Source organism: Jaculus jaculus, chromosome 13, assembly GCF_020740685.1.
Source record: "Jaculus jaculus isolate mJacJac1 chromosome 13, mJacJac1.mat.Y.cur, whole genome shotgun sequence".
NCBI classification, from domain to species: domain Eukaryota; kingdom Metazoa; phylum Chordata; class Mammalia; order Rodentia; family Dipodidae; genus Jaculus; species Jaculus jaculus.
The window spans coordinates 90,564,491-90,590,329 of NC_059114.1; the positions used below are offsets into that span (position 1 = coordinate 90,564,491).

Below are 25,839 nucleotides of genomic sequence, written 5' to 3' on the forward strand. Positions count from 1 at the left end.
GCAAGCTTGCACACGCGTGGAGGCGTCCCCGGACCCTTAGCCAGCCGCTCCACCCCAGCGCGAGGTTCCATCCCTTCCCCCTTCCCTTCCATTTTCCTCCGGGCTCCGGAGCATCCTTCCATCCCGGGCCCAGGATGTGCTTTTCCCGAGGATGCAGGGCCCTCTCCCCAACCCGTGGCCTCCTTCCCTCTCCGCCGCCACCGCCGCCGCGGCTGCTACAGCGAAAACCAGGAGAAGTGGAATCTTCGCGTGGCAAGGCGCCGCGCCGCGCTCTCCCGGGCCGCACTGGGCATGCTCCGTACCCGGGGCCGGTTGGGGCGGCGGGGCGGGCGCCGGGGTGCAGGCTGAGCCGGCCGCGCGCCGCGGGAGGAGCCTCGGCCCGGGTGGGGGCGCGGGGCGCAGCTCGGGCAGCGCTCGGATCCGGGCGCCCCAGGCTCGCGCCTGCGGCTGCAGCGGCCCGGGAGGAGCGGCGGAGAGGCGGCGCGGCGGGCGGGCAGGGGGCGCTGCGCTCTCTCCCCCTCTCTCTCGTTCTCTCTCTGCCTCTCTCTCTCTCTCCCTTTCTCTCTCTCTCTCCCCCTCTCTCGCTCTCTCCTTCTCTCTCGCTCTCTCCCTTTCTCTCTCTCTCTCTCTCCCTCGCTCGTTCTCTGTCCCTCCCTCCCTCTCTCCCTTTCTCTCTCGCTCCCTCTCTCTCTCGGTCTCTCTCTCTCTCGCTCGCTCGCTCCCTCCCTCTCCCTCTCTCGCTCTCGCGCGCGCGCTCGCTCGCTGGCTCCGCTGCGCTCGGCGGCGCCGCCGGGCCGGGCGCTGCGCACTCGCGTCGGCAGGGCAGCCGCCGCCTCTCCGCGGCCCGCGGGAGCTCGCCCCGCTCCCGGCCGGCTGCAGCCCTGGTCCCGCGGGCCCGCGCACGCGACCCGAGCCGGCGATGCTGGGCCTGGGCAAGGTCAGGACCTTGCCCTGAAAGCCCCGGGAGGCAGACCCGAGAGCCGGCGGCGGCGCGCACGCCTCTTTATTTTTACCATCATCATTATTATTTTATTTTTCCCGGGGACTGAGGAGCTGTCGCCGGTGGCGGGTGCATGTTCGCCAGGAAGCAGTCGGGCGCCGCGCCGTTCGGTGAGTTCCCGTAGCGCATCCTGCCCTCGCCGTCCTCCTCTTCCTGTTCGCCGCGCGTGGGGCTTGGTCCCCGGCTGCCGTGGGATGCTACCTGCCCGGGGAGGCGGGGGAGGCGGGGAGGACCGCGGTCGCGCCAGCTCCCCTGTCGCAAGGCGGCCGTGCCGGGAACCCGGTCCGGGTTAGTACCTTTTCTTGGAGCCGGTTACCAAGTGGCTTCGCTACGTGCTCGCCCTCGCGGCCACCCCTCTGCGCCCCGGGGACGCGAATGTAGGGCAACCCTGACCGGGCTGCCGCCCGCCGCCCGCCCGCCACAACATCCCCGTTGCATCCATGACGTCCCTAATATAAGGGAGAAGACGGAGGGGCTGGGGGGTGGGCGGGGTGGGGGTGGGGAAGACTTCCCTCCAGTCTTTTGCCCTTATGTTCAATGTCATCACGATGTTTGGCCAGAACAAAATGGAAAGACTTCGTCGTAAGCGTTCATGGCCAATTCTCCAGTCTCGCTGCTTGCCCCGACCCGGACCCCTTTTGGTCTATATTTAGCGGTTTCCTAGGACGCATTTTTTTTTTTTTCCAGCTGGATTCACAGGTTTCGGGGTGGAGTTGGTGGGGATGGGGGGGGGTTCTGCGTCCTGACAATAGAGAGCGAGCCTTTGGCAAGCGCAGCCTGGGAGCCAGGTTTGGAGAGAGGTGCCTGTGCGTGGCAGATGCGTGATGCGATATTTGGGTGATCCGTAATTAATGGCTGGAAGCATAGCTGCGTTTCTACCTCCCCCACTCACGACAGCCTTCCTCTGCTGGTGTGTAATGGGTGTTCATCGATCGCTGCTCAGGTTTGAACCGCTCTGTTCAGAAGAAAGTCGCCAGCGAGGGGGTGCAGCCTCCTTGGTCTGGGGGATGTGGAAGGAAGCAGACTTGGGAATTTGGGGGTGTGCGTCTCTGCGGTTCCCACAGATATCCAAAGTTGCATACCCCATGTTTACAGCGGGCTAATGTAGGGTGTGGGAGATGAGAATAAAGGGGGGCCGGCCGGCTCCGCTTGTGAGGTGTTTGCCTTTCCCTCATGTGAGCTTCAGCCCTACAAAGTATTCATATATACACGCCTAATGTTCTCAAGCACAAACGTTGGCTTAGAAAAGAGATATGTAATAAGCCAATTTGAGGCCCGAGAAACATGACAGGCAGTTCACTTTCTGGATCCATGAGTCTGGTGATGCCGGGGATTTTCTGCGTGGACTTGGATGGAAATGGGGAGGTACCGGCACTCCCCATGAGTTACCTCATTGTGCTCCTATTGCTGGTGGCTCAGTTGCTCTCCACTGGTGAGGTTTCTCCTACATAATTAAAAGGCTTCTGAGCCACACCGCTTCTAAATTCCCGAATGAAGAGTGCTTGATTTGACTCCTGTTGGATTATCGAGATGGACCTGGGCGTGATCTTGCCGGTTCCCTCCACAGAAATGTCACCAGTAGGGGCAAGGATTCTCCCATACATACCAGGGGTGCTTCCAACTTCCCTGATGTCTCTTTTCTGAGTGTGCTTTTGGGTCGCAGAGTCCACTGTTCATGTTAAATGGTGTACTTAGCTGGTCGTGGGTTGGAAGGTCTCGGGGCTTAAGTGTAGATGATTAAATTTGGAACTAGTTGTTGAAATTTGGAAGACCTACAGTGGCAGTAGTATGTCAGCATTGCTGAAGGAGTTAGGAGGGACTACCTGGCTCATGTTACCTGAACCCCACCATTCCTTTCACCAGCATTACTTCAGCCCCCCTTTTCACAGGCACAGAACTTTGTAAGAAGAGCACTTTGGACATACCCTGGGCCCCTTGAATTGTTTTGCTATGAATTTTCTTTTAAAAAGAAGCATTAATGAAGCGGACTTGCCTTTCTCCTTCTTTTCTTTTTCCCTCTGAGTCTAGTGCTTCGGACTTACCCACGATTCTTAAAGGACCAGTTGCTGCCTTCCTTTAGAGAGCAGCTGGTGGGCATGAGCAACACTGTATGTTCGTGCACACGGCTGTTATGTTAACCTGTGGATTGAAAATGATAGTGCCCGACTGAATGGCAGTTGTTATGAGCACGTGAGGATTTTGCTCTCATAAAACTGCCATGGTCTTGTGGAAAGGAGTTAATTTGGTGTATGTTTGTGCAGTTGTGTAATCCAGTCATTCTAGATGTCACTGATGTTTTTATTGTTTGTCATAAAAGTCATGCACTGCCACATGACGGTATCTCCTCTACTGCACGTCTTTCACAGTACGATAGGAGGTAGGTCTTTTCTCAGTGATATTGCTTGTCAGAGAGAAGAGGTAAAAGTCAAATGATATTAGTTGGAAAGGGCAATTTTTAGTTTTGTTAAATAATTTCTAAGGATTATATCATTTTCATCATGGACTCCAGAATTTAAAAATGAATTTACCATCTTCTCATGTATGTTACTTTGGACATATAATTGAATAGATGGTGCCTCTCCTGAAAGATATCATAGAATTTGATATTTTCCATTGTGCTTCTTCATGTGGTCTTTTATGGGTGTGCGCCTATGTGGGGATATTGACAACTTTGACACAGTGATTTCATTTGGTTGTTCTTACTTATACAAGAAAGCACTAAAGTCAGCAACTTGTTCCCATGACCACTATACTTTATGTGGATCAACTCATCAACTTGAAGCAAGCTAATTGACCCATGAACTTTCCAGATGATGGACGCAGCCCTTTGTGGTGGTTTTTGTGGGAACTGCTTGTGCTTCCCCACACGGGAAGTGGTGGCACTAGTGTGACTCTTCCTAACGTAGTTTTTATTTTAGAGGTTCTGGTTGGTTGGAGTGTTTGAATTCAAATTCAGATAGCACACCCAACCCAAGCACACTCCGCCCGTTATTCTGGGGGCCAGTGCTTTGGTTGAAGGAGTGGTGCTGTGGGTGTCTTCTGGCTGCAGTGTGAGTCAGGACTCTTTGAATCCAACTTCGTCCACTGGCGTCCACAATGATTTTCATCATCCCTGTGGCACAGGTGTTCGGATGGCCAAAGTGGTGGCTTCGTCAGAAGTGCTGCTTTTGTGTTTGAAAAGGTAATTTGAGCAGAGCACTTCATGATGCTTGTTGCTAGCTTCAAGTTTATCTGATCATGTGCCAAAGCAGCAGCTTTTTATATGACTATAAAATACTAAACATGTCATAGATAAATAGTTTCTATCACATTGTCTGCCAATCTTGCCTCCTAATTAATAAACTGCCTGGTTAGGTTTAATGCATCCAGTTATATTCACAAACAATACCTCCAACATAGGAAACTCACAGAAATAGTTTATCATGCTGTTATTTTAGTCCATTAGATGTAAAGACTCATAACAGAAATGGGGAGTTATGACTCCTCTGGTTGATTATGTTTTGATCATATCCCAGTTAAGCATAATGTCAAGTTCTGTATCTTAGTTAATTGATTTGTAGGAAATGTCTTAGTGATATTAGAATATTGAAGTTATGCTCTGTATCAATTAGTTTTTGACAAATTAGAAATAATGATTTAATAAGTAAAACGATCTTCCTAGAAACTTCCACTTGAGCATATATACATCTGGAGCCCTTCTCAGGTTACTTACTAAATGCTAAGCTTGTTTACATCTGTTCTGGCATAGTCCATATTTTCATATTCTCCACTATGTACCATAGATACAGTACTTACGTAGATTGTAATGTTAGCCTGAGTTTTCCTCTGGAAGTATCTTTCAGATTTGAAATAACAGCTATTGGAAAAATAAATGTCAACAATGTAACTGCTCTGAATCCTGCTATCAGGAGATAGGGAGAGAACACAGATTCAAGTTCTGTGGCCTTGACTATTGACACAACCTTCTTACTTAAATTTTTGTGACTGTAAAATGGGTACAGTAAAGACAGAATATCTCAACATGTTGGTTGGAACAAAAATCAGTGCATGGATAAATAACTTATACATTGTAAGTAGAAGATATGTATATAAATGTGTGTATTGAGACCTAATTATGTTTTAAGTATATGTTATTTCTAATTAAGGTCACTCCAGAGATATTGTCTCCCTGCCCTGTTGTAACAGTTTATTTTGTAGATTTGCATTTAAATGACATTTTCTGCTCTAAAATATACCAGTCATTTATGTTTCAAAATTCATAATCATTAAGTTAAAATGACGTATATTATATCTCAAAGTACTCTTATTGTTAGAGACTTTGATCTAGTAGTCAGAAATTACAAAACTTTCAAATTTTTCTTATATTTGTATGTCAACTGAGATCAAATTTCTATAAAAATTAATGTTGTGCAAATACTGTTATTGATGATTTAATAAACATCATTCTGTGAGGTCAAGTGTTAAACATTTGTTCAATTTTAAACCATAGGACATGAATATCAAAATAATACTGTGAGAGAAATCAAAGAAAAGTTAAGCAGCAAAAATTATTAGATGAAGAGTCCCTCCCCTTGTGAAAATCAAGTTATTAGAAATCAAAAGAAGTCTGTGTGTGTTGTTGAATGTCATTTTATTTGTTCCCACCACCCTTCACCTCTGCTTTTCACCTGTCCCCCAGCCTGTGAATCCGCTGTGAGACTACAGAGCGTCCGACCCTCCAGGTGGGAAGATGCCCCACTCCAGCATCATCACATCTGGAGGAGTTTGATGTCGAGGACTTCCAGCAACACAAGATTTAGGATAATCACACCTCAGTGCACCATTGAATTTGTCGCATTATGTGACCTGTGAAAAGGGGCACTGTTTTATCTCCAGTCAGAAAAACATTTTGACAATCAACATGGTTATTTATATTCAAATTTACATGTTGCTGTGGGAACTGCCAATTATGTTATCAGGGCAAAATACTTGCTATAAAAAAAAAGCAACTCTGTTTTTTGGACCAAAGTGTGCAGGTGAGCCAATTATATTTGGTTTAATTAATATAGGTATATAGGTGTCAAATTTCTATGCTTTGAAGGCTATGGACATACTTCTAACTAGAAAGGATGGTTAGTTAGTGGGAGAAAATTCTGCCACTGAAATTCACAAATGCACTTGGAAAAGGCTGAAAGTTTCTCAGTAGTATGTATATATTGTTTAATAGTTGTGATTATCACAACTCTCTGATTTAAAAGGTATATATTAGTTAAAGTGAATTGTTGCAATGTTACAAAGGTCATTCTTTTTTAAGAAACCACTTCATATTTTCGTAATACTTATGCAACTCTTCTCATTTACATATGTAATAATGTAAGTCATAGAATGTATGTATTTGTTTTAAAAACTACGAAATGTGCTGATATATGACTACCATACGAAGAATGAGGTAAATAAGCCCCACTCCTAGGGAGGGTCTGGGCAAGATTGAGGATTTGGAAGGGAACATGGTAAAGGAATATCTACCAGTGATTAGACTTTGCTTTGTGGGACAAGTGAATGACATGTCAGGTCCCTTATGTCAGGGACAGAGCTGTGTCTAGGCTGGTATAACCTGGGTTTGCTCCCTGTGGGGAAGGGGTTCTCCAGAAGAAGAAGGAAGGAATGAGGTAAGCTACTCTTTCATTCTTCAGTGGCAGAGAAAGTGGAAGTTTGGAGAGAGGCCAGAAGTGTTTCATTAATTAAGTTCCCTTCCCCTAGAAGGAAATACCAGATTCAGGGAAGAAGTGTTCCCCATTGGCATGGTTTATAAAGAATTCTGGTCGACAGAATTCAGGACACAGTAGTGTTCACAGTATTTCACTTAGTCATTGAGTTATTTAAATATTTCATGCTATTTTGACACTATATTGAGAATTATCAGGGGAGTGCCTAATGCCCTGGCTCATTTATAGTGAGGAAGACCCATGAAATTCAACTGAGTTAGGAAGTGCTACCTTTAAAATACCTTGTGGTGTGCCTTTCCTCTTCCCCATGTTAGTTTTTAACTGCCAGTAATTGGATGCCCTTGTAACTGATGAGAGTTGAGCATGAAAATGATTGAGTCAAAAATTGACTTCCGAAACCATATACAAATGATGGTATAGGACAGCTGTTATCCATAGCATATTTTCAGTGTTGATAATTAAAGTCAGGCTGGCATTTAGTGTTTCAGTACTTATAGGAACAATCATAGAGTTAAGAAAGAAGAAAAAAATTACATTTCCATATAGATAAGTTTTATTTGGCTCTGAGCATGCCTAATCAACCTAAAAATGCCCACTTCTCATAATAAATTTTATTCTCTATTAAAGGTTTTATTTGGTCTTTCAAAAATTAGAATAACATAGCAGTCATTACCTTAAGCTACAGAATAACTTAATTTCCTAAAGAGCTACTTTTTAGCAGTAAACCAAGTTGTCCAAATATAAAAGAGCCAAAGTTCAACCTTCTGCTTTTAACAAAGTCCTCACTGGTACAGACTTTGGTTGTTGGTCCATGGGGATACTGGGTGAGAGTAGTCCACAAATGCTAATGGAAGAGACGAGAAGTCTTGGGGTCAGCACACATTATGTGGCATTTACTCGGACATGATGTTGCAGGAAGGCTGGGGTAGGTAGTGTGCTGGTTGGGTCTGGGAAGAGTCATCTTATAAAATCCAGTCAGGTGGCACTGATACACTGCACTCCTCCTAACTAAAGAAATATGTAGCTATGATGTATCTTTCAAAAAATAATCATTTGTGAGGCATTCATATAACCTACGGCTTAAAAGAAAACTAAAGCAAAAGTCTGTGGCGATGTGGTACCCAGCACTCATGTCTACCCCCATCTACACAAATCAAGGAACCCAACATTGATGGCACGGTTGTGTGTTTCATTTTCCCATATGGTATTATCTCACTGAATGATATTAATGCTTAATATATATTATATCACTAATCAGGAAACATCTTGCCTTCTAATTTTTAAAGGAATATGACATATTTGCTTCTTTTAATAAATGTTACCTGGATTAATTTAATTTACCAAGATTTACTCTTATGGATTATATGTTACATGCATTTTAATCATTCATGCTTATGTGTTACTTTGTTTCACATTTGAGGTGTATGGCATTTGTAAGGTGGTGTCTTCTTGAGAACCCTGAAGTACATTGGTACAATCATTTTCTTTTTCCAACTAAATTTTACTATTTAAAAAATATTTTATTTATTTGAGAGAGAGAGAGAGAAGAGAAGAGAAGAGAAGAGAAGAGAAGAGAAGAGAAGAGAAGAGAAGAGAGGGGAGGTGGGGGAGAGAGAATGGCCACTCCAGGGCCTCCAGTCCTGCAAACAAACTCCCGACGCGTGTACCACCTTGTACATCTGGCTTATGTGGATTCTGGGGAATGGAACCTGGGCTGTTTGGCTTTGCAGGCAAGTGTTTTAACTGCTGAGCTATCTCTCCAGCCCCCTGTTCTCTTTTTTGCAAGTAATGTTTGTTGGCCTGAGGAGATAGATTGCTGGCAATCACTTGCCTTGTAAGCGTGGGGGTCTGAGTTCACTTCTCAGGGGTCCATGTGCCAAACGTGGGAGTGTGTGCCTCCCAGCACTGGGGAGGTGGAGACCAGTGGGTTTCTGGACCTCGCTGGCCAGTCAGTTTAACCAACCTGGTGAGCTCCAGGTCACTGGGAGACTGTGTCTCCAAAAGAGGTGGGTGGTGTGCCTGGAGAGAGATGGTTGAAGTTGGCCCACGCGTGTGTACCTGCACACACGCCCCAACACACAGTGTGTATATGTGCACACACCCACAGTACCTGCTCCTAACAGCTTGAAATCAGAGAAAGTGGTAACAAGAAGTTAAATGTTCATACTCCAGAAGAGGCCTCTTATGACAGACATGCTAGTACTACGCATCTAGAAGAGGATTGAGCATGTGGCTTTGTTACCTCTAAACCCGTAGGACAAGTTTTCCTGTATCTTTCGGTAACATGACTTGCTGAATGTGCTAGGATTTTGGCAGGGCACAAGGCACTGTCTTTCCACTCCTGAGAGATGGGGACCATCGGCTTCACGTTACTTCCGAGGCATAGATGTCTTCAAGGCTTTTGAGGTGTGTTGCCAAGGTGTCCTCCAGCAGAGCCTTCATACTTTATCTCTTAACACTCCAAAGCAAGACCTTTGTCCCCTGATTTCAACAACACTGAGTGTTGTGGTTATATATGCGAATAGCCATTAGATTGGAGGAAATCATGTTTTCTGTGATTTAGCTTTCTTCTCTTTAAACATTCCTAAGTATAAGCGTCATATTAGCGTGCTGTCCATTTTCAGTTTCTTCAGGAGTCATCTTTTCACACTGTATCCCTTCTGCTTTCTCCCTTTTCCTGTTACTCACTTGTATTGCTTATTGATAGTAACTGCTTCACCCTTCACCATGCCTTAACACATGTAGACTTCATGTTATTAATGCCTTTGTTGAGACCACATTTCTTAACTTTGACATTAAGTTTATCTACTTTTCTCAGGCGTTTTTAAAGTTTGTTTATTTATTTGCAAGCAGAGAGATAGAAGACAGACTGAGAGAGATTTGGTGTGCCAGGGCCTCCAGCCACTGCAAATGAACTCCAGGTGCATGCCCCACCTTGTGCACTTGGGTTTACGTGGGTACTGGGGAATTGAACTTGAGCCATTAGGCTTTACAGGCTAGTGCCTTAACTGCTGAGCAATCTCTCCAGCCCGAGAGTTTTTCTTTTTCTTGAAGAAACTGTTTTATTGCTTACTGATTTGTTTGCTGTCTGATAAATATGCTGATTGAACAGACAGTTGAGGGAATTGCTTAAAAGTTGGACCCTAGCTATGAGTTTACGTATCCCAAGTTTATCTGCTTTTCAAGCATCACTGTTATTAAGGAAAATGATAATTTCTGGATCTTTGGGTTGTATTCAGAGTAAATTAAGAAGTTACATACTTAAATACTTAGCTGAGTACGGAATGTGTTGGTAAGGAGACTTTAGAAACGTTAGAGGTTTTAGATGAAACCACAAAGATGCCAGATCAGGTCCCTACAGCTCCAGCTTTTGCTGACCCTTCATAATGCACACTAAGGCCCTTGTACCCATCCAGTGCCTCTGCGTGAAAGGCCAGGTGTTTGGGGCAGTCCAAGGGCACAGGTGGCTCTGGGGGCACTATTCACGTTCAGGTTTATTGGATAAGTTTGGGCACTAGTCTTAGGTGAGTACATGACTTTCTCTATTCTTCTGAGAATGTGTACCTTTCTCCTTGGTTAAATAGGATGAGTTTGCCCCCAGCCTCATTCCACACTGCTAATTGCTCCTTTTTTATCACCAATCCTCAAATGTTAGGACAGTTATCAGCACACAGCAAACATAGTCATTTGGGGAGATATGTACAGTTTTATTTTGATTGTCAAAGCTAACTCATGAAGTGACAGTTTTGTTTGTTTGTTGGATCTGGGTTCGTTTGGGGTCCTGGGCTCTGGAGCCCTCTAGAGAGGACACTGGGCTGAGAGTTTGGGTTCTGAGATACAAATCGGCTGGCACTGGCAGTCTCTGGTCACTTTGTACTTGGGCTGGTTTTGTCATTTGCTTATTAAGATCCAATTCGCAGGGTTTTGATATGACTGTTCATGTGAAAATGCAAGGGGAACACAATCAAAGTAGGCGTTCAGGTTTAAAATATATTCACTAGAGCTTTTGATAAGCCTCAAAACAATGTAATTTTTTGGGTGAGTTGGAGTAAAAGTGTTTTCTTGCCTATAAAACTGAACGTACGAATGCATCTCTTATGACCGGTTACAAATGGCCCCTCCCGAGCGCTGTCAGGCGGTTGTGTCTCAGGTCCTTGGGCTGTTGCCCCGAGGCAGAGCCCTTCTTTTACCCACCAGTGGGAACCTGTCTTCCTTCCTTCCTTCATCTCCCCTTTCCTCTTCTCGCCGGTTTTCCTCCCTCTCTGTCTCCCTTCCCCTCCCGCCCTCCCTCCCCTTTCCTTTCTTTGCTTTCTACTACTTCAAAGTTGTGTGTTAGAGCAAATTGGCCCCAGAAGTTTCCCTGCATTTTTCTTCTTGCAAGCAGATTTGCTGTTTGGAAAGGAGGGCTGCTGGGCCCTGTTGCTCTGGAGGGCGAAGTCTGTTGAGCTGTCTCGGGAGTTGCATTTCCCTCCCGTGGGCTGCCTAGTCTGGCGCCTGTGAGACTTGATCAGAACAGTTTTAGAAGTGTGAACCATGATTGGCTGCCATTTTTTTCCAACATATTTCCTTAAATACTTTGAATAGAATGACAGAGAATTCTTATCACTCCAACTGTAGCCTGCCAATAAGTAATCATGGGTAAGTTACAATAATTTTTTGTTTAAATTACAAGAATTTTTTTGTTGCCTATTCACTAATTTGTTGTTGTTGTTGGTGGTGGTGGAGGTGAAACACTGATTTTACTGGCTGACTTACATCATCTCCAGGGTTTACTTGGCTGGCTTTGAGAAAAATCAGCATTGATCGCCAAAATGCCAGATTTACTATCACAGTAGGTTTCACTGCACTGGACAGACTCTGAATGACTTTTTTTAATTCAAAGAGTAGATCTTAACCAAATGTCCCTGAATGATAAAGGAGGGTTGCCCCTCCCATAAATTAGCTTCTGTAAATATCAAGTTAAAGGTCAGAGCCAAGGTCATCTGATTCTTTTTTTTTTCCATTTTATTTTATTTTATTTATTTATTTGAGAGCGACAGGCACAGAGAGAAAGACAGATAGAGGGGAAGAGAGAGAATGGGCGCGCCAGGGCTTCCAGCCTCTGCAAACGAACTCCAGATGCGTGCGCCCCCTTGTGCATCTGGATAACGTGGAACCAGGGGAACCGAGCCTCGAACCGGGGTCCTTTAGGCTTCACAGGCAAGCGCTTAACTGCTAAGCCATCTCTCCAGCCCAATTTTTTTTTTCTTTTTATTCCCCCATATTATTAACAAATTGTGTGTGGCTACATCATGTATTGGTTCCATTTTTCCCTTGTCCCTGCCCTGCCCCCATTCTACTGGGGACGCTCCTTATTGGGGCTTCAAGTTTTTCCTATGGGGTTGTGGGTTATGCATTGTGAGAGCAGTAGTCAGTTATTTATCATTACTTTTTTTGTGGCCAGGGTGGGTGGAGGGAGTGAGTGCCTCTGGGCATGTTGTCTCAATCTGAGGCTCTTAAAATCCTCCCACCTCCTCTTCTGCAGAATTCCCTTAACCTTGGTGAGTGAGTTTTAAGCCTCCTTCAGTGAGTTCTTAGGAGCTTCTGGATCTCTGTTTTGGTAGGTGTTGAGTGTCCTCAGGGTCTGTCTCCTTCACCTGGTGCTGATTGTCAGGTTCAGCATGGAAGCAGCTCTCTTGCTCGTCTCCCCAGTTCCTTGTGGTTTTCGCTGTGGCTTGGCTGAAGTGAAAGGAGTATTTACCTCCTTGGGCCTCACCGCCTTTACAGAGCAGGGGATCTGTGAGTAGGGAACCTGGGGCCCTTCAATGAGAAAGGCATTGTCTCTAAACTTTTAAAGTTAAAACTTCCATTGAGGGCTGGAGAGATGGCTTAATGGTTTCAGTGTTTGTCTGCAAAGCCAAAGGACCAGGTTCAATCCCCCAGGACCCAAATAAGCCAGATGCACAAGGTTACATATGCATCTGGAGTTCATTTGCAGTGTCTAGAGGCCCTGGTGAGTCCATTCTCACCCTTTACCTGCCTCTTTCTCTCTATAATTTTCTCTCAAATACATTTTTAAAAATATAAAATATTTTTTTAAAAACTTCCCATTGAGGGCTGGAGAGATGGCTTAGCGGTTAAGCACTTGCCTGTGAAGCCTAAGGACCCCGGTTCGAGGCTCGCTTCCCCAGGTCCCACGTTAGCCAGATGCACAAGGGGGCGCACGCGTCTGGAGTTCGTTTGCAGAGGCTGGAAGCCCTGGCGCGCCCATTCTCTCTCTCTCCCTCTATCTGTCTTTCTCTCTGTGTCTGTCGCTCTCAAATAAATAAATAAATAATTAAAAAAAAAAAACTTCCCATTGAGTGTGTTACTGAGTAGCAAGATTTTAAGTATTCAGGAAGATATGGTAGTCATGATTTTGTTTTCTCTTTATTTCAGATAAATGTTGGTCCATTTCCCTTATATATTTAAAATCATTTCCCCCTTTAATCCAAGGCAGCTTGCGCAGTAAACTGTATAGTGACCACATTCATCTGTTTACGCATTTAGGGCTATCCATGACGTGCTCTTAGCCTGTGCTTGTTGACCAAAAAAGATGTGTGCATGGGAAGGAGGAGGGTGGCTTGATGAAGTGGTAGTGTGCGGCACCCTTGTCCTGCACATGGTGCTACGGCTGCCCGACACTGGGTGATGTTCTCTGAGCTTTGCTGGTACCTGGTGGAAACCCAAAAGAAAAAAAAAATCATGAAGTAGAAAGAAGCCAGTAACTTTAACTACATCCAGCTACAGAGTTTATACATACTGGACTGATTGGAATGATTTAACTCATCATTCATCAAACTGGGCAGAATGAAATTTTCGAAAAGTAAGATGTTATAAAGAGGAGGAAGCAACGTGCTTCAGCTGAAGGGCAGCACTTGTCTCCTCAGTAAACTGAGGTTTCAACTTCAGGGGCTCCGCAACCTTATTTTCCATCATATTTCTGGTACACATTCCCCTCCTCTGAGTACAAGTTTTCTTAATATGTACTAATGGCTCCTAGGATTCTAGATCCTTCAGTACTAAGTGTAAATACTGTGTACTGCACCCAGTGGAGTGAATCTCTGAGCCTTTCAGGTAGCTCAGTGGCATCTCCAGGTTGGCGGCACCTCTGAGCTGCAGACGGGTGCCCAGCAGACAGAGCCTGGGCAAGCACTGTCTGCACCCGAGTAAGGCTATGGGAGGAAACTTCAGCAAAGTCATTCCTTGGGGCTTGATAGCTCATTAGTTCTTACATGTGATTTCTCATGTTTTAGTACTTCAAAGTGATAAATAAACAACAAGAAAAAATTTTGGACCAATAGATGTTGGCCTGTTCTCTCCTTCCCAGAGTGCTCCTGTTCAGTGATCACGTGGTTCCCGATGGCACGGTGATTCTCCCATGTACTCGGTCAGTGCTGTAGCTCACCGGGATGTGGTAACGTGGCACTGATGACTCCCGTACTTTCAGCTCTGGTCCAGAGATGAAGCTGACACCAAGTCGTGTCTTGGAATCTTTTGTGCTTTCACAGTTGTGTTTGTTGCCAGTAGGCTTCTTTACCCTTCTTAATATTTACAACTGACAAACAGTAGCCCTAACCCTAAAACCCTAACCCTAACCCTAAATGATACCTACATGCTTATTACTGATGTATTCTTGCTGGTGGATCCTGCAGGACATCTGGCGAGGGTAGCATTGTTTCTGTGTGCTTCCAGAGCTTTCGGAATGCCACTCAGCAGGAGCTGGTCATCCATGGCCATGCATTGCAACTCAGTGATTGGCAGTAATGGTGCTGGCTTGTGGAAAACATTGCTAGCAATATACCAAGACACAAGATACACATGCAGATTGTTTCAAAGGGGCAAGCACCATGTACAGTTTTGGGGTGGCAGTTTGCTGGTGTGTAGTATATGGAATACCATGATGTCAAAAGAATTTGGCCTGTCTCTTCAAGGAAACCCAAGAGAAGATAATGGAGTATTTTAACAAGATGTAGAGACTGCTCTCTAGCACTGGTTTACATCCTTGATTACCATACTGAATGGCACAGCCTACATCAAGACCCTAAAACACACCACATTTCTTTAAGTCACAGAAGCCAGGGAACATGCCCAGAGGCTTTGCAAAGATGTCATTCAATTAAAACATTGAACAGGCTTAACCATTGTAGAAAGTGGCCTAGATAACAGCATTTATCTCTTACAGTTCTGGGAGCTAGAAAAATCTGAAATCAAATAATCAACAGTTCTTTTCTTGTTGAGGTCCTCACTACATCTCAGATGGCTGCCTTCTATTCATATCTTCACGAGGCCTTTTGTGTGACTCCTTTTCCCTTGGGGAGTCTATTGCTGTTCACCCTGGACAGAGCTGGCAATGAGACATCAAGGAAAAGATTCCATCTAAGTCAGGACAAGCTTGGTGAGCCATGAGTTTTCTGAGCTTAATACAGAAGCGTGTGTGACTCTTGGGCAGTTGTGTCACTGACAAGTGACCCCAGCATGGGTGAGGGCTTCTGGAAGCAGCACTGCTGGACTCCGCAACGTCATTTGCTGGTGGCTATCCACTGAACGCTTTCTTTGCCCGGGCTTACTGTTTATATAACTAGGGGAAAGGCCTTGTGAATCTTACACATTTCTTGGGTTTCAAGAGTCTCATGAGCCTCCCTCTTTAAGGAAGGCAATGTAACTGGGTGTGGTGGCACGTGCCTTTAATCCCAGCACTCGGGATTAAGAGGATTGCCATGAGTTTGGGACCACCCTGAGACTACATAGTGAATTCTAGGACAGCCTGAGGTAGAGTGAAACCCTACCTTAAAAAACAACAACAACAAAAAAGGAAGGAAATGTGTCAATCTTTATGAAAGAGTGCGTGACATCTGTTCTGGATCTGTCTCTCTTGTTCTTGTCATAAAGTCACTAATTCCATTCTAAGGGCTGTACCTGCATGACCTTGTGCAACCCTGACTATGTCCCAAAGGACACATCCTCCAAATCCAGTCACTTCAGGAGCTAGGACTTTGCCAGGTGAATTTGAGCTGGGGGAATGTGTAGTTTATAAGATATTACAAGACAAAACCAGTGAAGTCTCCAGTGGCAGATTCTGAAAACTAAGTATTGAATTATTTCCTGAATCAAATGATAATTTCCAATGACAGTTACGGGTTATAGCTTGAAGTGTTTTACATTTTTCTTCAGTTCCTTTTTAAGTGATTTGCTTTTGATCTATAAAATCTAAAAGTTGAAGGAGAGCAATGTGCTTTGTAGAACACCTGAAGTGCATGTCTCTGTTATCACGGTTTTAAAAGTTATTTCTACATGTATTTTTTCAAACTTGCAAGGGTGCTTCTCCTCTTGCTTTTTGTGACCATCCTTTCAGCAATAGCTCCAGCCAGTCGCTAAGGTTTCCTGCCGTAGGGTGCTGGTGGCAGGGACACCAGCCTTTCCTCTGCCTCCCCTGGAGTTCGTGGCCCACAGCAGCCAGGCTTCTTCCAATCCTCCGACATCTTGCGTTTGTTGTGATCCCGCAGTGGCAGTCCGAAAGGGTCCTGCTTTGTCTTACCCTCTCTTGCCCATCTTGGGTGCAGTCAGCCATAGCTGCTTTGAATGTGTTTTTGCCTTTCCCTGGTCGTCTGTCTGAAGCAGATGTTTTCTTTCCTGTGTCGTTTGTCACCTGCATGCTGTGTGCTTAAGCAAGGAGTCATCTCATCCTCCTGTGTACTTTCTCTACTAGAAAACGGCGTCCTTGAGGATTGGTCACTAAAATGATCTAAAAGGAATGATAGATGAATGTAGCACACACTGGAACTCATGCATGCTTGGCGTCCAGGGCCATGCCCCAGAGGACACGTTTGAGTCTAAGGTGATCACTGGAGCATGCCCCAGACAGCTCTTGACATGAGAAAAGAAGGTGGAGGACACAGGATCTGCCAGTGGATGACAGGAGAGAGCAGTATGGTGGTTAGTTAGCAGGGGCTGACGGAGTTTCCATGTGCAAATCTAGCACACTGCTTTTGTCTTTTAAGTCAGCTGTCAGGGGTTTTCTGGCATCTTCACAAACAGCAGGTTATCTCTCCAGATTGTACCACAGCAAATATCCAATACAAGTATCCAGAAAGACACAGATCACCAAGCAGGGTGCTATTAAGAATACTTTCAGCACCTAAAGACAGAACTTCAGCATTTTCATTTTCATAGTAGTAGATTCTGAATTATAGGGAAATGTTCACTTAGGTGAGGCCTTTTAGACTACTTTTTTAAAGTCACTGTATTAAAGATAAGTATATGGGCTGGAAAAATTGCTTAGTGGTTAAGTGCTTGCCTGTGAAGCCTAAGGGCCCTGGTTCAAGGCCCGATTCCCAAGGAACCACGTTAGCCAGATGCACAAGGGGGCACACACATCTGGAGTTTGTTTGCAGTGGCTGGAGGCCCTGGTGCGCCTATTCTCTCTCTTTCTATCTGCCTGTTTCTCTCTCTGTCTGTCACTCTCAAATAAATAAATAAAAATAAACCAAAAAAATTTAAAAAAAGGTAAGTATAGATAACTAATGGCAAAATTGGGAGTAATTAACAAGTATAATTATCAAAATAGATTTATTTCCAAAAGTGATTATGCATTTGTATTTAAATTGAAGATGTTATCTAAGAAGTAGAATATTATAACCAAAAGATGAAAATTACTTAAATTTCTATAAAATTATTTCAATGCTGATTTTGCTGTAAGACCTTGATTCATATCTATTGCAAACATTGTGATTTTTAAAAAGATTAATAAATATTAATGTGTTTGGTATACTGACTTTTTAAAAAAATTTTGACACAAAAATATTAGAATGTATTTTTGTGATTTTAACAGTGAAATTTTTGTCATTAGTTCATTCATAAAATTATAATTTAGGGTTGGAGAGATGGCTTAATGGTTAAGTGCTTGCCTGTGAAGCCTAAGGACACTGGTTCGAGGCTCGATTCCTCAGGACCCACGTTAGCCAGTTGCACAAGGGGGCACGGGTGTCTGGAGTTTGTTTGCAGTGGCTGGAGGCCCTGGCGCGCCCATTCTTTCTCTATCTGTCTCTCTCCCCACTCCTCTCTGTCACTCTCAAATAAATAAATCAAAATGAACAAAAATATTTTAAAAAATTATAATTTAAAATTAACATAAATGCAAAATGATTTAGGTTTTATAAACTTGCATATTTCTTATTTAGGCTCTATTACCATACAATCCTACATTTTGAAATTTGCTATGCCTTTATTGCATTTTTTCTTCTTTTTTTTCTGTTTTGTTTTGGAGTGTGTATGTGTGTGTTGCACGCATGTGTGTGCAAGTGCGGGTGTCGCCCCACTGTGTGTACACATGCGGAGGCCAGTGGAGACAGCTGAGAGCCCTCCTCTACCAAGCTTCCACTTTATTTTCTTGAGACAGAGTTTCTCACTGAACTTGGAGCTGATATTTCTGATCATACTGGATGAACAGTCAGCCCAAGAGATTCTTTTTGTTGGTTTTGTTTGTTTGTCTGTTTGTTAGTTTTTATTTTTTTGAGATAGGGTTTCACTGTAGCCCAGGCTGACCTGGAATTCACTATGTAGTTCTCAGGGATTCTTCTACCTTTGCCTTCTGAGTGCTGGGATTAAAGGTGTATGCCATCACACCTGGCCAAGAGATTCTTTTATCCCTGTTCCCCTCATCACTGGGGCACAGACCTGTGTGGTCATGTCTGGCAGCTACCTGCATGAGTGCTGGGGATTGAACTCAGCTCTTCATGCTTCCACAGAGAGCGCTCTTACACCCGCTGAACCATCTCTTCACTCTCTGTGAATTGACTTTGAATTATAAACCTGCACATTGAAAATATCTTATTGTTATCAGTTGCTGATCTCCTCTTGCTTAGCAATGGGATGCTTACCTTGTTGGCTGACCACTCAAATGGTAATGTAGAATAAGTTTGTTTTCTCTGGAAGAATTAGTGTGGCTCCATATTTGTGTATCTTTGGCTTTTGGATCTTTCCTTCTGTTAACCGTATTTTAAAATCACTGACTCAGTTGAGCTTTAAAGTGTAGTCTGGGAGGTGTGGGTATGTTCCGTAATGGGTAGGTGTGCTAAGAAGCTAGCTGGCTGATGGAAGGTGGCATTCTGGTTTTTATCACATCTTTGTCTGCACTGTTAACGTTCTGTATACTGTTTCGTTGCTTCAGTTTTTGGATTTCAGTTCTACTGAAGGTAGGAAAGAAGCATTGATTTTAACATTTGAAAAGTACACAGTTGAGCCTAGAGTATCAAGTTACTGTTGAGAATATTAGGGGTAGGACCATAAGAAATTTCTGATATGCATCCATCTTTCTCCTCTCCTCTCCTCTCCTCTCCTCTCCTCTCCTCTCCTCTCCTCTCCTCTCCTCTCCTCTCCTCTCCTCTCCTCTCCTCTCCTCTCCTCTCCTCCCCTCCCCTCCCCTCCCCTCCCCTCCCCTCCCCTCCCCTCCCCTCCCCTCCCCTCCCCTCCCCTCCCCTCCCCTCCCCTCCCCTCCCCTCCCCTCCCCTCCCCTCCCCTCCCCTCCCCTCCCCTCCCCTCCCCTCCCCTCCCCTCCCCTCCCCTCCCCTCCCCTCCCCTCCCCTCCCCTCCTCTCCTCCTCCTCTTTTTTTTGGGGGGAAGGGTTTTTGAGACAATGCCTCACATAGTTCAGTACTCAGTGTATTGCCCAGACTGGCCTCTGACTTGCTGCACTCCTCCTGCCTCAGCCTCTGAGTGCTGGAATTAATAGGTATGCGTGACCATGCCTGGCTAAATTTACATCAGCCTTTGATCTATAGAAATGACACATTCAGAGGCTGGGGACAGGACAAGCACGTAAGAGTGTATGCTGTGGGGCTGGAGTGATGACTTTGCACTAAAGGCACTTGCCTTGGAAATCTATGGACCCATGTTCGATTCCCCAGTACCCATGTAAGTCAGATGCACAGGGTGGCACATGTGTCTGGGGTTCGTTTGCAGTGGCTAAAAGCCCTGGTGGGCCCATTCCCTCTCTCTCTAATAAATAAAATAAAATAAATGAAAAAGAATGCAAACTGTAAACAGCTTGACATGACCACACGTGCTTGTTACTACAGGACGTAGAAAGTGAGTCTTGCGAGGTCTTTACTTCGCGTTGTGTGAACTGGTGATGAAGCCGGCCCTCTGTGTCTTGTATTCTGCAACCCAGGAGTCAATTAACAGTGAAATCAAAACCAAAAAGAGATCGTCTGTACTGAACATGAACAAATTTTGTTACTAGTTCTTAAAACATACGCGGAGACAACTGCCTTCAGTCTTTGCATTGTATCCAATACAAGTGAAGTGGGAAGATTCAGACATCGAGAGAATGTGTTCTATGAAAACACTGCTCATTTTACATGAGGGACTTTAGCACCCATGTATCACAGCTGATCCTGGAATCATTCAGTGCCCAGTGGAAACTGAGAGACCACTCTGATAAGGGGTCACATTAACATATAAGTTAGTTCTATGAATATGAGTAATCAATTCATAAAAATATTAAAAACAAAAGTATGGTTTATGCCATTGATAAAATGCACTAAAAATGGCATGTTAAGTTTGTGTTCATCCCAAAAGCCTGTGACCTCAGTCTCACTGCATGGAAAATATTCCATGTAATCTAGGTCCAGTTGTCAGAACAGTCAGGCTTATCAAAAGCAAGAGAAGTCTGAGAAACTGAAGGAAAAGCTACCAATGAAGCCATGACAGTGAGATCTAGTGTGGTGTCCTGGATGGGTCTGCAGGGTGCAAGACAAAAATTAAGGAAATCAAAGTTAAGTATAGACTTAAGTTAATAATAACTTAACAGTACTGGTTCATTAATTGTAACACACATACCATAGTAAATAGGGTAAATTGTGTACTAAAAGATAAGAATTATTTTATCTTTCTAATTCTAACTTCTAATAATAAGTTTTAAAAATACCTTTTCAAAATTATTAAAAACTTAAATTGTCTTTCGAGGTAGGGTTTCACTCTACCCCAGGCTGACCTGGAATTCACTATATAGTCTCAGGGTGGCCTTCAGTTCACAGCGATCCTCATACCTCTGCCTGGGGTTAAAGGCATGTGCAACCATGCCTGGCTTATTAAAGATTTTTGTAAGGGATGGAACACATTTTTTTCAATTTTAATTATCTTGGAATCTATCATAATATTTTAGTTTGTTAATCAAATTGATTTGATAGTTATTGAGTAGTTTACCAGCATACTTTTATAGAACATATCATAGATGTCTGTTTAAAATAAGGGGGACAGTATAATAAAAACATTTTTAAAGAAGTAAATACAGTAATTTTCTTTATTTAATTTTTTTAAACTTTTATTTATTTGAGAGTGAGAGAGAGAGAGAAAGAGGTAGAGAGAGAGAGAGAGAGAAGAGAATGGGCATGCCTGGGTCTCCAGCCACTGCAGACAAACGCCAGATGCGTGTGCCCCCTTGTGCATCTGGCTAACGTGGGTCCTGGGCAATCAAGCCTCGAACTGGGGTCCTTAGGCTTCACAGGCAAGTGCTTAACCACTAAGCCATCTCTCCAGCCCTAGTTTTCTTTCTTTATGACTGTTTATAATCATAAGAAAATAACCCCCAAATTCCAAAATGTCTTGGTTAAATTCTTTTTAAAGTTTAGACTTCTTAGAAACATAGGGATTTTTCACCGTTTGTTTGGAAATCCTTTTAATAAATGAGTGATAAGGTCTTCTTTCCATTTATAATAGTAACAAAGGAATTAGTCTTTGTGAGTCAGCTTTCTAATATTTGAAGAGATACATTCAATGCCTCCCACCAGTCATTCAACCCAGCTCATTCAGTGCTTAGAATGTGCACAGGAGTAGAGTGGCTACATTTAGCAAATGAAAGTACAAGAAGTCGGCTATAATATTAGACTTTAAGCTATTTTATTTCTTTGCACTATATCCTAAATCATGTGAGAGATACAAATGCTGAAAGAATTCACTCTCACTCACCCATACAGGGTTGTAAGTCACGGTAGCTTGCTCTTTAAATCTACTGTTACTCATGTTAGTAATACTGGTAATTAATAGTAATTTGGGCTTTTATTGAATGTTGCAGACTTCCACACTTATGATACAATACCTTCCTGGCTTTCTTTTTCTTCAGTACCAGTTATGTGAGTTCTACTTTCTTATGTCAAGTCATCCGGTCTTAACCTCAACCCAGATGAACTCAAAGTGAAATTTGCTTTCTACTCACCTGGGAATACTTTTTTTTTTTTTTTAAATATATTTATGAAAGAGAATGAGAGCAAGAGTGTGTGTGTGTGTAAGAGACAATTGGTGTGCCAGGGCCCACTGCAGTCAAACTCCAGACATGTGCTTCATGTTGTGTGTCTGGCTTATGTGGGATCTGGGAAGCCCAACCTGGGTCCTTAGGTTTCACAGGCACGCACCTTAACTGCTGAGCCATCTTTCCCACCCTCCTGGAGATATTTTATGTAGTGTTATTCAAAGTCATGTGGTATCTTGGCAGATGAAGGGAGATCCTGTTAAAATTCTCTAGACTCCTAATACAAATGAACATTTGGGTCTTAATTCAAATATTGTGCAGCTGAATAAGGCAATGGTGTATTGGTTCAGATAATTATGTTGATTTAAGTTTTAAAAAAGTCCCTGATTTCAACAACTAACAAGAGTGAAAGCTGGTACGTTTTCAGCATGAGGTATCAAGAGGTAGGACTGTAGCCTTAGGTAGTAACTGGGACTCAAGCCAGTGGATCCTCCATTTTGGCATGGTGATCTATGGCCACTGAGAGAGAGAAAGGATGTGAAAAATGAACGAATGTATCACTCAGCCCTGCTTTATCAGGCAGCGTGATCACTGCAGCCACACCCATTTTAAAGAGGCAGGGGTGGTCAGATGTGCCTGATGCCACCGAGAACAAAACCCACCCTGAGAAGCAAGAGGATGCTCTGTGGTCCTTAACGTGCACTTCCCTTTGTGAGCCTGAGTGCAGTTTTTATTAAGTAAATGTTTCAGCATCCTTGCACATAGGAGATGCATGAATGTTGTAGGAAAGTATGAAAAAATGAATGCCAAAGGCCCACTGACGTCACAGCATAGGGCCTGAATCATGACGAGGAATTGTGACATGTGAGTATTGTGAGAATGTATCAAATCAAGCAGTGACATGGCCCAAAGCCGTCCTCCCGGTTTTTGAAAATTGCCTTGTCCGTTTCGGAGGCGGCAGAAAGAACATTAGTGCCGTCCACACTGCTGGCCACAGAAGCTGCTGTACGGAGGTGTTGGTAGATTCTGAGGAGGCTCAAAAAGATCAAGGTGCAGAGGACATCTTGGCAGAAGGGGTGAAAAGAATGTAAGAGGCAGAGAGTAGGGACAAGTACTTTGGCACACTATCCTCCAGACATGGAGTGACTGGAGCATTCACGACCTCTCAGTGGAGGTGACTCCCTCCTTAAGACCTGCACAGTATTGACCCATGAACATTTTGTCATAGGTGATATTGGAGGGCAAGTGTGCATGTGTGTGTGTGTGTGTGTGTGTGTGTGTGTGTGCGCGCGTGCGCGCGTCCCCCCCCCCCCACATGCCAATGAAACTTCCAAACAAGAGGGACTACTTGGAACAAGGAGGAGGTTCAGTGGAACGGGAATGAGAGAGGGGGCAAAAAAGAGTAATGGGGGCTGGAGAGATGGCTTAGTGGTTAAGCGCTTGCCTGTGAAGCCTAAGGACCTCGGTTCGAGGCTCGATCCCCCAGGACCCACATTAGCCAGATGTATAAGAGGACACACACATCTGGAGTTCGTTTGCAGTGGCTGGAGGCCCTGGTATGCCCATTCTCTCTCCCTTTCTCTCTCTCTCGGCCTCTTTCTCTCTCTGTCACTTTCAAATAAATAAATATATTAAAAAAATTATTAAAAAAAGAGTAATGGAAGAGGATCATAGTCAAATTATGGTATGCTCATGTATTATAATTCTCAATAAAAAATACTGAGAGTTTGAGAGAATTCAGATCAATCTTTCCATTCATATATATATATGCATATATATATATATATGCAAATTATACATGTACATATTTTAAGCACACATTTTTATGCATCTAGACAAAAGATGGGATGATTGACATATTACATTTGAAGACACTTGGTGTCTTTCAGTTTGGGGGAAGCAGTGTGTCATGCCCAGGAGCAATTGCCAATTCTGATGTGTCCCTGCCTCTGTCCCCCCACTGATTGGTCCCTCACATAGACCTTGGAGTAGGAGTTCTGCAGTCCTGCTTCTTCACTCTGCTTGGCATCTTTTCCCCTCCCTCTTCTATGCTGGCACTGTCTCCATGGTAACCCAGGCCGATTCCATGGGCAGCTCTGCCATGTGTGGCGGCTGGAGTTGGCAAAGGCAATCAGAGAGTGAGGCGGCCTTGAAGAGCCCTGGATAAAGGTTCTGGTATAATTGCAGAGACTGAAATGAAAAATGTTATTAATTTGAGGCCTCCAGGCTAGCCGTTAGACTCCAGCCAGCCCCATCTTTCCTGGGCACCTCACAAGGTTCAGGGCCCTCCGGTCTGCTTCTGTCCCCCTGCCGGGAGCAGTGCTCTCCACCGGTGGCCGAGGAAATACGGGTGGGCAGCTTGGCCACTGGTCCTGAGCCAGCCTCTGCCTCGGTCAGCGGCGCACAGGCATGAAACAAGAAGGACTCGTTCGTATGAAGCAGTCATCTGAAATCATGTAGTTTCTGAATTCTAAGGTCATTGGATCTCATGCTAGAAAATTCAGCTCAGGATTCTAGAAATAGCTTCTAGTCACTTTCTTAGTGCTCCCAACTTTAGAGGAGGTTTTGATGTGATTGTACTCAGTTTGAGATCTGAGCTGTAGAGCAGGACCAAACCCTGGCTTGTCCTGTTTTCTTTCAGCATTGATCTGCCCTGAGGATGTGAGGTAAACTGAAGTACAAACACTATTTCTTGGGATACTGTGACCCTTGCCTGACCCTTCCTGTAGGGAGCTCATCCCAGACACAAGCGAGTGAAGTTTTACAAGAAATATCAGATAATGGTGAAAAGAGAACAAAGAACAGATGGAAGAAACTCTTCAGGGACTAGGTCCAGGGGAATATGCAATATTTATATTAGTGCTTTTAAGTATATTATTTTTTATTTTTATTTTTAGAGAGCGTGAATAATTGGTGCGCCAGGGCCTCAGCCGCTGCAATAGAATTTCAGACGTTTTCACCACCTAGTGGGCATGTGAAACCTTGCACTGGCTTCACCTTTGTGCGCCTGGCTTATGTGAGATCTGGCAAGCACCTTAACTACTAAGCCATCTCCCCAGCCCTTAAATATCTTAATTTAATTTAATTTATTTACAAGTGAGAGACGGAGGAGAGAGAATGAATGGGCTCATCAGGGCCTCCGGCTGCTGCAAACTCCAGATTCATGTACCACTTTGTGTGCGAGGCTTACTTGGGTCCTGGGAGTTCATCCTGGGTCCTTTGACTTTCTAGGCAAGTATCTTAACAGCTAAGTCATCTCTCCAACCCTGAAGTAAACTCTTTATATGAGATTGTTATACCATTTTTTAAATAGATACCAAAGTTTCAAGGATAAAATGAAAACACTTCAGGAAAACATAATACTTTTCAAAAAACATATTTTTATTTATTTGCAAGGAGAGGGGAGGAGGCCGAGAGAGGGTGAGAGGATGGGCATGCCACAGCCTCTTATTGTGAGCAAACTCCACGTGGGTACTGGAGGATGCAGCCTGGGCCTTCCTGTTTTGCAAGTCAATGCCGTTAAGCAACCTCCCAGCTCCCTGATTTTACTTTTAAGAGTTTCTTTGATTGCTTCTACAAAGTGTTTCTTATTGTGTGTCTGTGTGCTTGGGAGTGAAACTGTTAAGGTCTTCGGTACTGCACTTTTAAAATTAATTTTATTTACTTATTTATTTGAAGGGGGAGGGGAGAATGGGCACGCCAGGGCCATCAGCTGCTGCAAACAAACTCCAGACACATGGGCCACCTTGTTCATCTGCCATACAGAGTTCATGGAGAATCCGACCTGGCTCCTTTGCATTTGCAGGCAGGTGCCTTAGCTGCTAAGCCATCTCTCCAGCCTAGCACTTTTTTTTTTTTCCCCTGAGAGA

At 44.2% G+C, this 25,839-nt stretch overlaps 1 protein-coding gene across 4 annotated transcripts in view; it reads left to right on the forward strand.

Annotated features, from left to right (window-relative positions):
- The first annotated feature begins 914 nt into the window (after positions 1–914).
- Ctnnd2 (catenin delta 2) overlaps positions 915–25,839 on the forward strand; it is a 954,874-nt gene continuing 929,949 nt past the window's right edge. For 2 of the 4 annotated variants that reach the window (XM_045132307.1, XM_045132308.1), the window contains exon 1: positions 915–1,110. In XM_045132307.1, coding sequence (XP_044988242.1) covers positions 1,074–1,110 — 37 coding nt within the window. In that variant the 5' untranslated portion in view covers positions 915–1,073. The remainder of the gene's footprint in view (positions 1,111–25,839) is intronic. The other 2 variants (XM_012947488.2, XM_045132309.1) reach the window with 2 other exon arrangements.